The 16,043-nt window shown below is 40.7% G+C and overlaps 1 protein-coding gene across 8 annotated transcripts in view; it reads right to left on the bottom strand.

The window, feature by feature from the left end:
- ctbp2a (C-terminal binding protein 2a) overlaps positions 1-16,043 on the bottom strand; it is a 288,354-nt gene that overhangs the window by 64,568 nt on the left and 207,743 nt on the right. For all 8 annotated transcript variants that reach the window (XM_060842012.1, XM_060842008.1, XM_060842006.1 and 5 more), the window contains one exon: positions 6,366-6,520. In XM_060842012.1, coding sequence (XP_060697995.1) covers positions 6,366-6,520 — 155 coding nt within the window. The remainder of the gene's footprint in view (positions 1-6,365; positions 6,521-16,043) is intronic.

Here is a 16,043-nt window from a genome sequence, read left to right as displayed (position 1 = left end):
CTAACCAATTTTGTTTTTAACATTAATTTTACTCAGTCCCTATTCCTGATCGACTATTAATTTCTCTGGCACCTCTGGCAGGCCATTGTCCTTTTCTACTGTAAATACGGAATTAATTATTTAACATGGCTGCCAGTTCCCTGAAGTCATTGACAATTTCCCATTTTCAGTCTTCAGCAAACGTCTGACCATCCATTTTGCCTTTCTGTAACTATAAAATGTATTCCTACTGATTTTAATTTCCCATGCAAGTTTTCTTTCATAAACTCTTTTAGCTCTTACAAACTGCTTTGTAGCCCTTTGATGGTCTTTGCACCTTTCCCACTAAGCAGGATTTGTACTTTTTTTTGGCATTTTTGTAAGCCTTTGCTTTTAGATTTATGCTGTCCCTTATTTCTTTAGTTGTCTATAACTGTTCTTCTGTGAAGTGAAGTTTTTCTATTTCAGGGATATAAACTGGTTTTATATTGTTAAATCAAAGAATCCTAGAATCCCTGTAGCAGGAAAACAGGTTCTTTGGCCCAGCAAATCCACACCAACCCTCCCAAGAGTATCCCACCCGGACCCATTTCTCTATTACTCTACATTCACTCCTGACTAATGCACCTAACCTCCACATCCCTGAACACTATGGATAATTTAGCATGACCAATTCACCTGACCTGCACATCTTTGGATTGCAGGAGGAAATCGGAGCACCTGGTGGAAACCCACACAGACACGGGGAAAATGTGCAAACTCTATACAGTCGCCCGAGGCTAAAATTGAACCTGGGTCCCTGGCGCTCTGAGGCAGCAGTGCTAGCCACTGAGCTACTGTGCCACCCATTTCACCATGCTGCCTGTTTCTTTACACATCTTCCATTGATCTTCAGTTGTTTTACCCACAAGCAGATTTTCCCAGTTTACTGTGGATAGTCTCTATCTCACCTCATTAAAGGTGGCCTTACCTACATCTAAAATTCTATTCGCTGATGCATTCTTTTTGTTTGGAAATGATATATTGAACCCAATCACTTTATGATCACTATTTTGTCATTGCAATAAAATGAAGGCAATGTTATAGAACTGCAGAGTTCTGTTTTCTCCCCCCAAGCAGTAAACCATAACTAAGAAGTCAAAACTATGCAGAGATTAGGCTGACAATTTCTTCACAATATCATAACTTATACAAAATTTTTATTAACTATCAGCTAAAAATGTTTTAAATTAATGAAAATAAACTGAATTTGTGAAATTAACACTACACAGGATCCCTTCAAATGGACGTACTGGCGTAAAAATAATTGGCTCTGTGAAGGTCTTGCCTGTAAAAGTCTTGCTGAAAGGAAATTGTAATAGATTGTTACATTTTTAGCACTTCACTAGGTAGTTTACTCTTCTCAGTGCTAACCATCAGACCTGTAAAATGAAACTACGCTCTCTACAAGCTGCAGTGAGACTTGAAATGTGCAACATCTGGCAATATACTGCTGCCCAGAGCCAAACAGAAACACTTGTCAGTCTATTTAGATCACTCAATTGACACTACACAGTTTGTCTTTGCCCAGACTTCAATTAGCAGCAGCATAAACACGGTGAGTCAGCTTATAAATTGTGAATCAGATTTATTAAAAGTAATAAAAAATAATTAAAAGTCGTAATTCCACTTTAGTTAAGAATCAATACAGCTAATTCTACTTGATTACAGAATGTTTAACTCTTCAGCTAGAAAAATAAAAACAAATAAAGATATTTTGCTAACTCTTAGTTATAATGAATGTAATGCATGAATGAGGTTCGTTCACCAGCAAAGAACCTATCTTGATTGGCACAGAAAATCTGAATGTAGTTGGAAAGACAGACATGTGCTCCCTTTGATGTTGAAAACTAGAAAACAGGAAATGAGCTACCAAAATGAGGGATTTGCTCAAAATCTTCAGGAGAATGTGGATAGAATGGTGAAATGGGCAGTCATGTGGCAAATTAAAGTAATGCAGGTAAGTGTGAAGTGATGGATTTTGAGGGATCATAGAATTGAATCCCTACAGTGTGGAAGCAGGCCATTCACCCCATATCGACTCTCCAAAGGGCATCTCATCCAGACCCACCCTCCAACCATGCATTTCCCATGACTAACCCATCCAGCCTATATATCCCTGAACACTATGAGCAATTCAGCATAACCAATCCACCTAACCTGCACATCATTGTACTGTGGGAGGAAACTGGCGAACCCAGAGGAAACTCATGCAGACACAGCGCGAATGTGCAAACACCACACAATTGCCTGAGGCTGGAATTGAACCCGGGTCCCTGGCTCTGAGGTGCAGTAGTGCTAACCACTGAGCCACCATGCCACCCCAGATAAATGTGGCAATTCAACATAAATTAAATGGAACAATTTTACATGGGTTGCAGGAGTTTGGAAGGGGTGGTGGGGGGGGGGTATAAGTAAACAACCAGGTGAACAAGCTCAGAAGGCCTTTAAATCCAAGGCATTGTAGATAAAGCACAAAAGCAAAGAACTTATGTTTTGATTTTCTAAATCACTAATTAGGCCACAGCTGGAATATTGTGCCCACATGGGATTCTTCACTTCACTTTCAGAAAGATGTCATGAAGCGAGAGAACACACACAGCAGAGGTACTAGAATGGTGCAAGGATTGAGGGTCATTGGGTGTGTGGAGAGACTACAGAAGTTCTGATTTAAGCAAAGAAGATTAACAAGTGATTTAACTGAAACACTAAAAATCATGCAGTGTTTTGAACAAGATGACGGGAGAAATATTTTGCAATGGCAGTAGGATTGGTATCAAAAGGACAGATATAGGTAATCAGGAAGGCAAGGAGCATTCTTTTAAATGCAGTAAGACATTCTGATCTGGATGTGTGAAAGGACATCGGAAACAGATTAAACAGAAACCTTCACAAAGGAAACTCAATATATAATCAAAAGGGAAAAATTAATGAACGGATATGGAGAAAGCAGGTTCATGGGACTAAATGAATAACTCTTTCAAAGGGGTCAGAACAAATGTGATGGGCCGAATGGCCTCTTAGGGTCATATAGATGTACAGCACAGAAACAGACTCTTTGGTCCAACCCATCCATGCTGACCAAATATCCTAAATTAATCTAGTGTTATTTGCCAACATTTGACCCATACCCCTGTAAACCCTTCCTATTCATGTACCCATTCAGATACATTTTCAATTTTGTAACTGTACCAGCCTCCACCATCAACTCTGGCAGTTAATTGCATATACTCTCCACCCTCTGTGAGAAAAGGTTGCCCCTTAGGTCCCTTTTAAACCTTACACCTCTCAACTTAAATCTATGCTCTCTAGGTTTGGACTCCCCTACCCTAAGAAACAGACCTTGGCTATACATCCTATCTATGTCCCTCATGATTTTATAAACCTCTATAAAATCACCCCTCAGCCTCCAATGCCCCAGGGAAAACAGCCCCAGCCTATTCAACCTCTCCTTATAGCTCAAACCAGCCAACCCTGGCCATGTCCTGGTAAATCTTTTCTGAACCCTTTCAAGTTTCACAATATCTTTCCTATAGATTAGATTAGATTACTTACAGATTGGAAACAGGCTCTTTGGTCCAACGAGTCCACACCGACCCGCCGAAGCACAACCCACCCAGACCCATTCCCCTACATTTACCTCTTCACCTAACACTACAGACAATTTAGCATGGCCAGTTCACCTGACCTACACATTTTTGGACTGTGGGAAGAAACCAGAGCACCTGGAGGAAACCCATACAGACACGGGGAGAATGTGCAAACTCCACACAGTCAGTCGCCTGAGGCGGGAATTGAACCCGGGTCTCTAGCGCTGTGAGGCAGCAGTGCTAACCACTGTGCCACCCTGAATTGAAGGTACTATTCCAAAAGTGCCCTAACCAACATTACGTACAGTTGCAACATGACTCCTGTATTCAATGCACTAACCAATATAGGAAAGCATACCAAACACATTCCTCATTCTCCTATCTACCTGTGACCCCATTTTTAAAGAACTACGAACCCACATCCCAAGGTCTGTTTGTTTGGCAACATTGCCCACCTTGCCATTAAGTGTATAAGTCCTGCCCTGATTTGCCTTTCCAAAATTCAGTACCTCACATTTATCTAAATTAAACTCCATCTGCCACACCTCGGCCCATCGGCCCATCTGATCAACATCCCCTGCACTCTGAGGTAACTTTCTTCACTATCCACTACACCATCAATTTTGGTGTCATCTGCACATTTACTAACCATACCTCGTATATTCATATCCAAGTCATTTACATAAATGACTCCTGCTGTGACATTGAAACTGAATTCTCCTTAACTTCATCTGGTTGTTAGACCCAAATCCATTCCTCTGACTCCAAGCATTAACGGACTCATTTCAGTACAAACCAAGCACAGAATCAATAGACCCATTTGATGAAAGCTCACAGAATCTGCATGAGCAATAATTGATGACCTCATCAATGACACTTCCATCCTGTGGGCAAATGAATGTTTTAAAACCTCGGTATCCTGTCATTTACTTACATACCTCACTTGTGGGAATTCACTGTGCCTATGTATGCTAGGCTAACGTAACACTGAGAAATTTGACTTTGCTCCAAATTTCACCACTGTCTGGAGTCATACCATTTTCGCCTCAAAAGGGCTGTAGAATTTCAGGTGGCTCTTACTGAACAAAGCTTATATTATTTGTTTTCATTCATTCATAGAATGTAGATATCACTGGCTGAGATACTTCTTGCCTATCCCTTGTTGCTCTTGAGAAGGTGATGGTGAGCTGTCTTCTTAGTCTGCTGCATCTGTTATAATTAAATTGTCATCATTTCCTGGGTCATTAATCAACAGAGAACCAAAAATATGACACATGACTTAGCCAATCATTTGGGTTCAGATATACCTGCAAAGGAGACCTAAATAACTTATGTAACCAATGCAAATTCAGTCTCCTCTAGACTTGGCTGATATATTTACATTTTCAAAGGAAGCTTGTTTTATTTCACATTAAATTATTTTATCTTATAATATAGTCTGCATTCCTTTCACAGATGTGCAGCATATAATAGAGAACAGAAAAAAAAGACTACTTTCTGCTAATCAAAAGTCAAAGTGACCTACAGTTATGAGAACTAACTACAATTTATCAAAGCCCAATGAAACAAATTGCAGGACATAAAGAATGTTGCTATCACAGTTATCAGAGTCAAATATTTCACAAATTGAAGTCTCCTTGCAATGAATATACACCAGGAAACTCCTTGGTTTGAGAAAGCAATCAACTTTTACTGAGTGAATCTACTTAAGATACATAATTAAATCAAATGGTCAGTGAGGAATTATTTCTATAACCTAGGCTTGGCATAAAGCATCCTTTTTAGGAGCTAAGCCTAAAACACCAGGATGCAGATTTTTCCAAATCCAAGTATAATCTATCACAGAGCTGTTTGCTACATTGGAGGGAGATTCAGACATATTTAGAGTAGGTTTTGCTAAGGAGACAATCAATCAATATTATAGATGACTGTAACCTTTGTCTCAGCATTTTCAATTTTAAAAAACTGTAACGTAGGTGCTGTAGTACAGTCAGCAAAATGGCTGAAGGAGACCAGCTATAGTGGCTTTTGTATGTAGCAGCGATTCGATGGAATAACTCATCGTAGCATTTTTGAAAATATATGATTTCTTCCACTCTAAAGCACACACTATACTGCAAGAATGAGAGCTGAAAGTGTAACAGTGGAAAGAAATGCTTAAAACAGCTGAATAAAATATGTGGAAGGGTTAAATCGAGGTAAACCAAATCACAAAATATTAAAGAATACAGGTAACCAAGAACAACTGATACACATATGTGCCAATTTGGGAGATTCTAGGGGAGGGACAGGATCTGAGGTGAAAAGGTATACTTCATAAATTGAATTGAAAAGTTCTGTATGTTAAAAGGACCATGTTGGTTTCTCACTGCAGAATTATGTCACCTGGGGCTTCAGCCTGATCCTTGCTCAAGCTTCCTGTTCTGGTCTAAACTACATTCATGGTTAAGGCTTCAGTACAGAGTTAGTGGGTGTAATTCATAGTGTTAGCTTATCGGGATATGCTCCTTATTAATTAAGCCATAATTTGTTTGCTTTATTGTTGACAGACTGAGGATTTTAAAATTCATTCTTAGAATAAAACAGCCATTATAGGAATCAACGGCTATTGCTGAACCCATCTCAAGCATTTCTTAATCTGACAAAAACCCTACCAGGGAAGAAGGGGAGGTGGACAAGACGCTAGAAGGAGCAAATGGATATATCAGGATTGTTTTACATTGTCCTACTTGAGGATTAAACTGAATGCAGTACTACCTTTTCATGAATCTCCTGAGTAGATTGTGCATCACAGAAAGCAACAGTTGCCATGTCCTTCAGGATTGGCATCTCCACGGTACAGTCTCTGCCATCTAGCAGTGCCACCAGGGGGCGTGGGTGCATTGGTCCATTCATAATTTGTGGACGGATACCTGCAGAGAAGAAATTAATGCCAACCATTATTAAATGCCAATTCAATGGGATGAGATTGTCTCTTCAGCAAATTGAAAAGCATCCAAATAAATCAACATTAAAAAATGCTGGAGATCTAAAATAAAAATAACTGTCAGTGAAATATTGATGAGAGTTTTAACAAAAGTACCATGTTCAAGGTTGAGAGAGACAAGGTTTTTATTCATTAAAGGAATCAGAGGTTATGGGAAAATGGCAGGAATGTGGAGTCGAGGATCCATGATCTCCTTGAATGGAGAAGCAGACTTGATGGGCCAAATGGCCTATTTCTGCTGCTACTTCTTACAGTACTGGTTTGTGCATTTCTTTCCAAACAGTGTTGTGAAATATGATCTACAGAAGTTTTGGAATTCCATGCAATAAAAATGGAACTTGCTATTGTAAACCCCAGAGACTTGACAAGCAAATATTTCTTCAAATATGTCAGTAGCTTTTCCAGTTGTACATACACTGTACTCTCAGCATGTAAAGTCTGAGGAGAAGACCTTTATACCGCAATTCTTGGTGCTTAATTCAGTACACAGCATAAAATAAAGTAGATGTAGCACTGATATGACAGCCTTCACATACAAGTACTGCAATTCTGGCAAAGGGATCACATACCAATCAGACTTTCCTATCAAAGTTTCATCTGGCAACAATGAAGGAGGAAAATATTGCCGGATATGAGGAAATAACAAATGATTTGAATGAATAAGACAAAGATTTCCCCTCCCTATTTCCTCCCCATTCTGTGACTCTCATGGAATGTATGATTGCTGAACCTCCCTTGATTAAGAGCCTCTAACTAGTATCCTTTAGAGTACGTGTCACATATATTTAATCACAGACAACAACACTTCCAAGTTAGAAGACTGCATAGGCGCAGAAACAGGAACTCTATGGTTCTTTGTTCTCCCTAGCCAAGGCCACTTGTACTATTGGCTGGGATCAGCTGACCTGGCACAGAAGAGTCAATCCAGGGACTTTCCAAAAGATATTTTGAAATATATTTTCTGACAGAATATGAAGTCAACCAGACAGCAAAGTCAGCATAACTTATGTTGCCTGTAAACTGATGTAGTACAACTTCTGCATCAGAACAAGCTCAGGATTGAATATATAGTCTCTAATCCAGATCTGTGCAAGATGGAAACATAATCTTTGCTATTCGACCTTGGAAGAGAAAAATAAATCCAACTTCACATCCTGTTTGGACACGGATGATGGAGATGGCTATAAGGGACGATATACTGGCATTGGAGGCAGTCCAGAGAAGAGTTACGAGGTTGCTCCTGGTATGGAGGGATTTTCTTACATGGAGAAGTTGAGTAGGTTGTACTTGTAGTGATTGAAATGAGGTTAGCCAGGTCAACTTCATAGAATACGAGTTTCCCGATGCGGGAAATTAATCTGGTCCGGTCAGGGAGTCCTAGCTGACAGATAAAAAGTAGAGCATCAGACATTACGATACTCTGAGAGTTGAGCCAGTACCACATACCATTCAGATTTTCCTATCAAAGTTTCATCTGTCAGCAATGAAAAAGGAAAATATTCCCAGATGTTTTTGCCATATGTAACTTTAGGGTGATTTGGTGATGAGATACCGACCTTTGTGGATATATTTCAGTGGCGACATGACTGAGATTAATGGTATGATCACGCAAGAGAAGCAACTAGATGTACCCCAAGTGGACTTCAAACGGGCACTACATCTGGCTTTATCATTGGAAAATGTGACAAGTGGAGCATATGAGTTACAGGATATGCAGGATGGAAGTGGACACCATCGCCAGGCTGACTGATTTGGGGGGTCACCAGCTGAGTGAAGGCAATTATATAGCCTTACTCAGGACATATCCTGAACATGTGGACTCTAGGTCAGCCCAAAGCAAAACTCCTAAACAAGTCCAAGCCTAGGCCCAACAGCTAATTTTATTTTTCAGAATCCAGGCTGGTAAGCCAATGTAGTTGCTGCTGATTTGCAGACATGAGACAGGAAAGGAGTCCCACTAGACCTAAACTGAATGAGAGAACATACAGGCCAGTATCCAGGAGACTGCACACTCTGGAAAGATCATCTAAATTTGGCTGGGACAGTTCATTTGCTTAGCAACATCCAAATCCAAACTAATCAAAATAAATTTCTGGCTAAAATGGAGGGCGATATCGGTGCGCTGTTTCAGGGATCGCAGAAGCAGTTTTTAACAAAGTTCACCTTGGACCCCAACCCTTAAGTTTGCGCAAGACCTCAGCTTAACTGAGAACCTATACCAGGGAACGCTTACAGATAAAGGGTATAACTTCTTTTCCGGTCTCTTATGTGACTTATAGCTTAATGGGGAACAATTGAAAAAAATTCACTGAGATTGAAAAATCTTGAGCCAATTAGAAAGCGGCTGCCTGAGTATCGCCCTAATTAATTACCAAAGTTTTTTATGGGCAAATGTAGAGGCAAAATCAGCAGACTGGAAAGCAAAAGAATCATCAAACCAGTCCTGTTCGTGGAACGGAAAGCACCGGTTATATTGATATTGAAGCCTACCAAGTCATTTTGTCTTTTTAAATAAATGGTAAACTGCTTCTCACAGCTGGATGAATACCCAATCCCTTGCATAGAGGGTGTATACACAAAGCTGGCAAGGGGGAACTGTCCTTCTTGCAGCTGGACTTGAGCCATCTGTACTTGCAATCACGGTTAGATGAGGATTCCCAGAAGAATGCTACAATTAATACCCATAAGAGTTCACCAATACACTAACTACCATTTGTGGTATCCGCCAGTGCCATTTTTTTAGTGGACAATAGAGAACATATTTGTAAGATCTACCCTAGGTTAACATTGATCTAGATGACGTGTTAATAACAGGGAAGACCAAAAAGGAGCACTTAGAGAACTTGCACATAATCCTTGGTCATTTCTCCCAGGAAGGTGTACACCTAAGAAGGAAAAGCGAGTTTCTGGCACCCGATGTGACCTACATGGGCTATAGAGTCGACAAGACTGGATTACACCCATTGGAAGATAGTGTGAGGGCAATCAAAGCTGCCCCATCTCCCACGGCTGTACCGGAGCTTAGGTCTTTCCTTGGGCTGGTAAATGATTACAGCAAGTTCATACATAACCTGGCCTCCAGCCTGACACATTTGCATCAACCCTTAAAAAAGGGTCAGCCTTGGAAATGGTTGTGTAGCCAAGCCAGAGCTTTCAGGGAAGTGAAGATACAGCTATTGTCCTCTAAGGTTTTGGCACACTATGATCCCAAGTGAGACCTGGTCTTGACATGCGATGCCTCCCTGTACAGCACTGGGGCAGTATTAGCTCAAAGGTGGCTAAATGGAGAGGAACTCCCAAAAGCATATGCATCCAGGAATGTAGCTAATGCAGAGCATAAGTACACCCAGATAGAGAAGAAAGATTTGGTAGCACATTGAGTCAAGAAGTTCCACCAATACCTTTACAACGTACATCATAAATCCCTGCTGGGTCTAATTAAAGAGGACAGGACAATGCTACCCATCACTTCAGGCTGAATTCAGCAGTATGCCCTAATACCAAATGCGTATAATTACAAGTTGGAACACTGTCCAGGAGGCAAAGTAGTGAATATGGATGCATTGAGCTGCCTCCCATTGGCAGATACACCGTCAATGATATCGCCACTAAAAGAGTTTAAATTTTCTAGCACATTTCCATTCACAGCTGACAATATCAGACTCTAGATGCAGAAAGAGTCAGTCATGGCCAAACTGAAACAGCCTGTCAGGATGGGGAGAACCAAAGGGCCGTCACAACCAGAACTGAAACACTTTGACCTGGAGAGACAAAAGTGCATTCGAAATTGGCTTATTATCATGGGGAGCAAGAGTGATTGCCCTGAGCAAAGGTGACTGCCAGAAATAGGCAGAATCATTGAAAGGTTTCCAAAATGAAGATGTTTGTGAGAAGTTATGTCTAGAGGCCAGGATTGGATGCAGACTTAGTTGCATTGGTGGGGCAGTGCCCAGAGTGCCAAGGACAAACATCACTGACAGCAGCTCCCCCACATTCGTGGGATTGGCCAGGTAGACATGAGGCTTGGTTACACATCAACTGTGCCAGCCCTTTCATGGGCTTAATGTTCTTAGTCATTACGGACACACACTCAAAGTGACTGGAATTACACAGAGTTCTTTTGGCAAACATGGGGCAGCCGACAGAAAAACTGTGAGCATCGTTTGCAATTCACAGACTCCTGAAAAGTGTTGGTCACAGACAACAGCTCTTTTTTTTTAAAACCAGCAGGGGCTGTGCGTATTTCCTAAAGTCAAATGATATTCTACATTTAAGGACAGCTCCAGACTGTTCATCATCCAATGTCTGGCAAAAAGGACAGTCCAAACCTCGAAGGCAAGCTTAAGGGAACAACCTACAGCTTCACCAGATACCAAACTGACCTGATTTCTATTTGATTATATGATCACCCCTCATGCAACTACACGGATAACTCCAGCAGAGTTGCTAATCGGGAGCAGACTCCGCACCAGGTTAAATCTGATTTTCTCGGGTCAGGGACAGGGAAGGGTCCAGCGTCAGGAACACCAATGCCACACAACCCTGCAAAGGGAGACAGACAGTTTACTGTAGGAAACAAAGTTTGGTGCTGGAACCACAGGAATGGCCCTGCATGGGCACAAGGCTTTGTCGACAAACATTCAGGACTACTGACATGTAAAATTCGGGTCAGAGTGACAGCCCTGAACAAGCACGTGGATCATACAAAAGCCACAGACTCGCAAATGACATGGGAGCAAAACGAGGCCTGCTCCTCGGAACACTCTGGAAGGCTATCAGGACGCCTGGGTTCTCCATCTCGGTCAAGCATTGAAGGGACTACTGAAGCTGAGATGGATACAATAGATCTTGCCACATCAACGTCTTTGCTGCAGGAAGGAGAGCGTGAATTTCTTCCAAGATGCTTCAGGGTCAGAAATCAAGCTCCTGTGCGTTACATAGCGCCCGTAACCAATGGAGTTGGTGGAACCTGACCCAGTGCTAAAGTGCCTCAGTGGGTGTTACAAGAAAAATAACCAACCTATGGACTCAGGAGGTGTGGGACTTGGTGATTATAACGGTGGTCCTCATATAAGGCGAGTTCCCTGATTGGGGCTGTTAATCTGGTCCAGGGAACCCCTGGTTGAGAGATATACCCAGGAGTGTCAGACATCTGACACTGAGACTGGGCTCTGAGGGTGCTAGACCAGTATTAAGGACTTTCCTCATGTAAATAAAGGGTGACTTGGTGACGGGAGATCAACCTCTGGAGTTATTTCAGAACTCATTGGAGTTTAGGAGAATGACAGGAAACCTTATTCAAACAAAGGGCCTGTTTCCACACTGTAGGGAATCTAATCTAAATAGGATTCTTAAGGGGTCTTGACAGATGCAGAAAGGTTAGTTCGCCTTTGGGACAGTGTAGACCTGAAGCATAATTTTAGTGTATGGAGTTACCCACTTCATACAGAGATAAGAGGGAATTTCTTCGCTTATAGGCACTGAATTTGTGGAATTCTTTACAGAAGGATATCGATGTGGGTTAAGAATATTCAACACTGAGAAGGTCAGATTTTTTACTTAGGAAGGAAATCCGGGTTTTTGAGAAGAAGTGGAGTTGATGGTTTTCAGCTCAGCCATGACCTCACTGTATGGTGGAACAGACTTGATGAAATGAATGGCCTACTTTAGCTCCACCACCATATTGTCTTATTTCCAATTTGTTGGCAGCTATATGGATTCACTGTGTTGAAGATTCAACTAACTGCTTCTGTAAATAATGGCCTGGTGAATCTTTTCTTATTATAAGCACTTGAACACATATTGCCATTTTGAGACTGAATTGTATCTGGATGGAATGTTTGAGTTTTAGTATGAAGGTGAAGGAAGCAGGAGATATGAGGTGAGTTCAATGCAAAGCCCATGTTTACTTGGATACTTCTGACATCTGTAATAGTTCCACATATCAGAGCTGATGAAACTGATCCTGATATGAACACTTTAAAAAACAGTACACACCAGCATATTAACACTAATTCTTTAAGCCTGATCTTTTTGCTGCAAGCTATTTATAAAACAAAACTGCAATTAAAACCAGAGCCAACACTGACCACTGTTTCGCACTATCAGGTATTCATAAAGAAATCACAATGAATTTCCAAAAGACCGGAAGAACTGTTGATTCTGGAAATTAGAAACAAAAACAGAAATTGCAATAAAAACTCAGCAGGTCTGGCAGCATTTTTGGAGAGAAAACAGCATTAATGCTTTGGGTCCAGTTTTAGTGGTTCTGAAGAAGGGTTCCTGAAATGTTAACTCTGCTTTCTCCCCACAGATACTGCCAGACCTGCAATGTTCTTTCCAGCAATTTCTGTTTTAGTCAATGAATTTCCAGCTGGGTTTCACATACAGAAATGACATCAGCGATCTGGATTGGGTGAAGCCTCCCATTGTCTAGGGCCAGAGAGAAAATAATTTCTTGTTGAGAGAATGCAAGCATTTGGAAACCCTGTGAAACTTAAGGGGGAGAATAATCCTAAATAATTCACCATGGTTGCACATGACATGCACTCTGGTGTAATATACACTTCATGATTGGTGAGCACCGTTCATCCTCTAATGAGGGAGACAGAGAGAGGATGGGATGGCATTATTGGAAAAAACATATTTCCATGTTGCAGTGACACTAGTGTGTTGGTGTCATAATAAGGAGAGAAACATCAGGAGCCTAAAGCAAATAAAATGAACCGTTAGAGCAGAGAGGATATTATCTGATCCCAAAACCAAATTGCAAACACAGGAGAAATCAGACACCAGTGAACAAAATCCAATAGAGTTTGAAGCAGTGCAGTTTCTTCCATTAGGAGGTTTCCACGCTGCTTGTTCACATCATCTCAATTCTGCTTGTACCAGGATAGCTTACAAAGAAGCCCAGCATTTGGCTTTAAGACATCCAAGCAATGTCTTAACACTGTACAATATTTAATGTACCACCTATAACTAATAAACGCAGGAATTCACCTTTCTTTTAGTGCAGTTCCAAATCATACTGAAGCTAGAATCTATGCAGACAGCATAATTTCTAACCAGAAGATATTAAAAATGAGGCTGGTCAGGCATACTGTATGACAGGAAACGTCCAAGTCAGCAGAAAAAGGCTTGAAGTTTACCACAAACCAGTGTGCACTACAAGGTGCTGCTTTAAGCTCCACAAATGTGTTGACTGGTCAGATGCTGGGACTAAAGAATGAGATGTAAAGACTGTGTTCTGGTATGATTTTAAATTATTCAAACTGAAAACCGGAACGATCAGAGCATGATTTGCAGAGGCTGAATAGTTCAAATAAACCATTGTGTAAGTTACGAATTCGATCACAATACAGGGTACATTAAAAAAATCATGTAGTGACAGCATCAGAATACAGTGATAAAGTACAAGTTTAATGAATACTTCATTTCCCTCGTGGTCACTACCTTTGACCTAGCAAGCCGAGCAAAGCAGCTACGAGTCTCCCTTTGATTGCTGAACAGAGATGCAGTTCTCCCCTGAAATACAATGCTCCATCTGGTAACCTGGCAAAACACAACTAGCAAGGAAAGGCAAGCTTGAGCACCATGCAAGTCCTGCAGCTATTGCACATTTCCATTAAGAACTGCTTGTCAACAGCGCTGTAAATTAAAGAATTAATAATAAATTACTCGCCAAAGGAAGAATGAAAACCACTAAAAATCATACTGGCCCAAGACAACAAAATGCAATTTAGTTGCAGGCCCAACACACTACAGTGATCCTTTCAAACAACTTGAGCTCCCAGAAGATGAAGAGCTGGCAAGAGGAATGCAGAAATGGCAGGTTTGCAGAACATCTGCTACTGCTATCGTCTCTATCCAAACATTCAGTCACACTGCATCTATGCTAATTATTTAAAAACCTGCCACTGCACATGTCATTTTTCTTCATCATGCTAAACACCATTTTAACTTATGAATGACTGTAGCAGCTGCAATCAAGTTTGGCAATGAAAATACATTGCATGACGGAATTATTAATTTAGTAAATAAAGCATTTGTGCCATGTCAATAATGCAGACGATTTAGATCAGTAAAAATCAAATATATCAATCTCAAATGTTATTTCTCCCTAAAACATTCCCAAAGTTAACATTTCAAATAATATCTTAAATTGAAGGTAAAAGGCTATCTTATCACAGAGTTATTTCTAGAGATAGTACATACTTGTCTATGTTTCTTAATCACTATATTGACATTATCTCTGAATGTGCTGCTATTCTACCATTTTGTAAAGGGCAATTTAGCAAGTTCCTTGACCTTTTTTTCTGAGTCCATTGATTGGAGTATAAAGGATTAAATCTGGCTGTGAGGTATGCTGATGAGATAGTATACATTATCACAGGAAGTGATGCAATGCCACAGGAGCTTGTTCTCTCGGCTTCAAGGCAAGTTTGAAGCCACAGAAAGATGTTTCTGAAATAATGCTAATGTTTTCCTGACCTCAGCGGATTCTACAAATATTTAGTAGCATGAGATCAAGAATGTTAAATCAGAAGCAGCAAATGAAAAGTTAGTTTGGGGAAATCACTGCTATTACCATAAAGCTTTTGGTAGGTCACAGGTACTGATCAAGCATAACGGTCAGGTTGGATTGGTACCAAAAATTTACAAGATATTACCCTGGGGATAGAATTTACAATAAGGGGCCTCCCATTCAAAACAGAAATAAAGAGTAATTTCTTCTCTCAGAAGATCATTAATCTTTGGAATTTTCTTCCTAAGACAGCAGTGGAGGCTGGGTCATTGAACGTACTCAAGACTGAGTTAGACAAATTTTCTGATCAACAGAGGGGATGACAAAATCTAGTATAGCAGTTTAATCTGTTTGATATTAGAGACACTATATGTTATCACAGCAAGTGATGCAATGTCATATGATGTCTCTTGCAGTCACTGAGCAAGATGAAGCCACTGTAAGATGTTACTTGAAATCACAGAATTCCTACAGTGTGGAAGGCTATTCAACCCACTGAGTCTACACTGACCCTCTGAAGAACACTCCACCCAGACCCACTCCCTTACCCTATCCCTATGACCCCACATTTCTCATCTGCAATCCACCTAACCTGCACACCCTTGGATTGTTGGTGGAAACCGGAGCACCCAGTGGAAACTCATGCCGATACACGGAGAATGTGTCAACTCCACATAGACAGTTGCCCGAGGATGGAATTGAACACGGGTCTCCAGCGCTGAGGGGCAGTTGTGCTAACCACTGAGCCACCATGCCATACTACTTATTTGAGGTTATTTATTTCCTTACCTCAGCAGTCTCTGTAAATATTCTTTAACAGCATGGGACCAAGGATATTGTACTGACAAGCTCGTAACTGCAATTACAATTAAAGTTAACTCTTTAAAAAACACTTTTTAATTCTGGAAATGTTTGTGTTGAATGT

Source organism: Hemiscyllium ocellatum, chromosome 22 (genome assembly GCF_020745735.1).
Source record: "Hemiscyllium ocellatum isolate sHemOce1 chromosome 22, sHemOce1.pat.X.cur, whole genome shotgun sequence".
Lineage (NCBI taxonomy): Eukaryota > Metazoa > Chordata > Chondrichthyes > Orectolobiformes > Hemiscylliidae > Hemiscyllium > Hemiscyllium ocellatum.
This window is presented reverse-complemented; position numbering and strand designations above follow the sequence as displayed.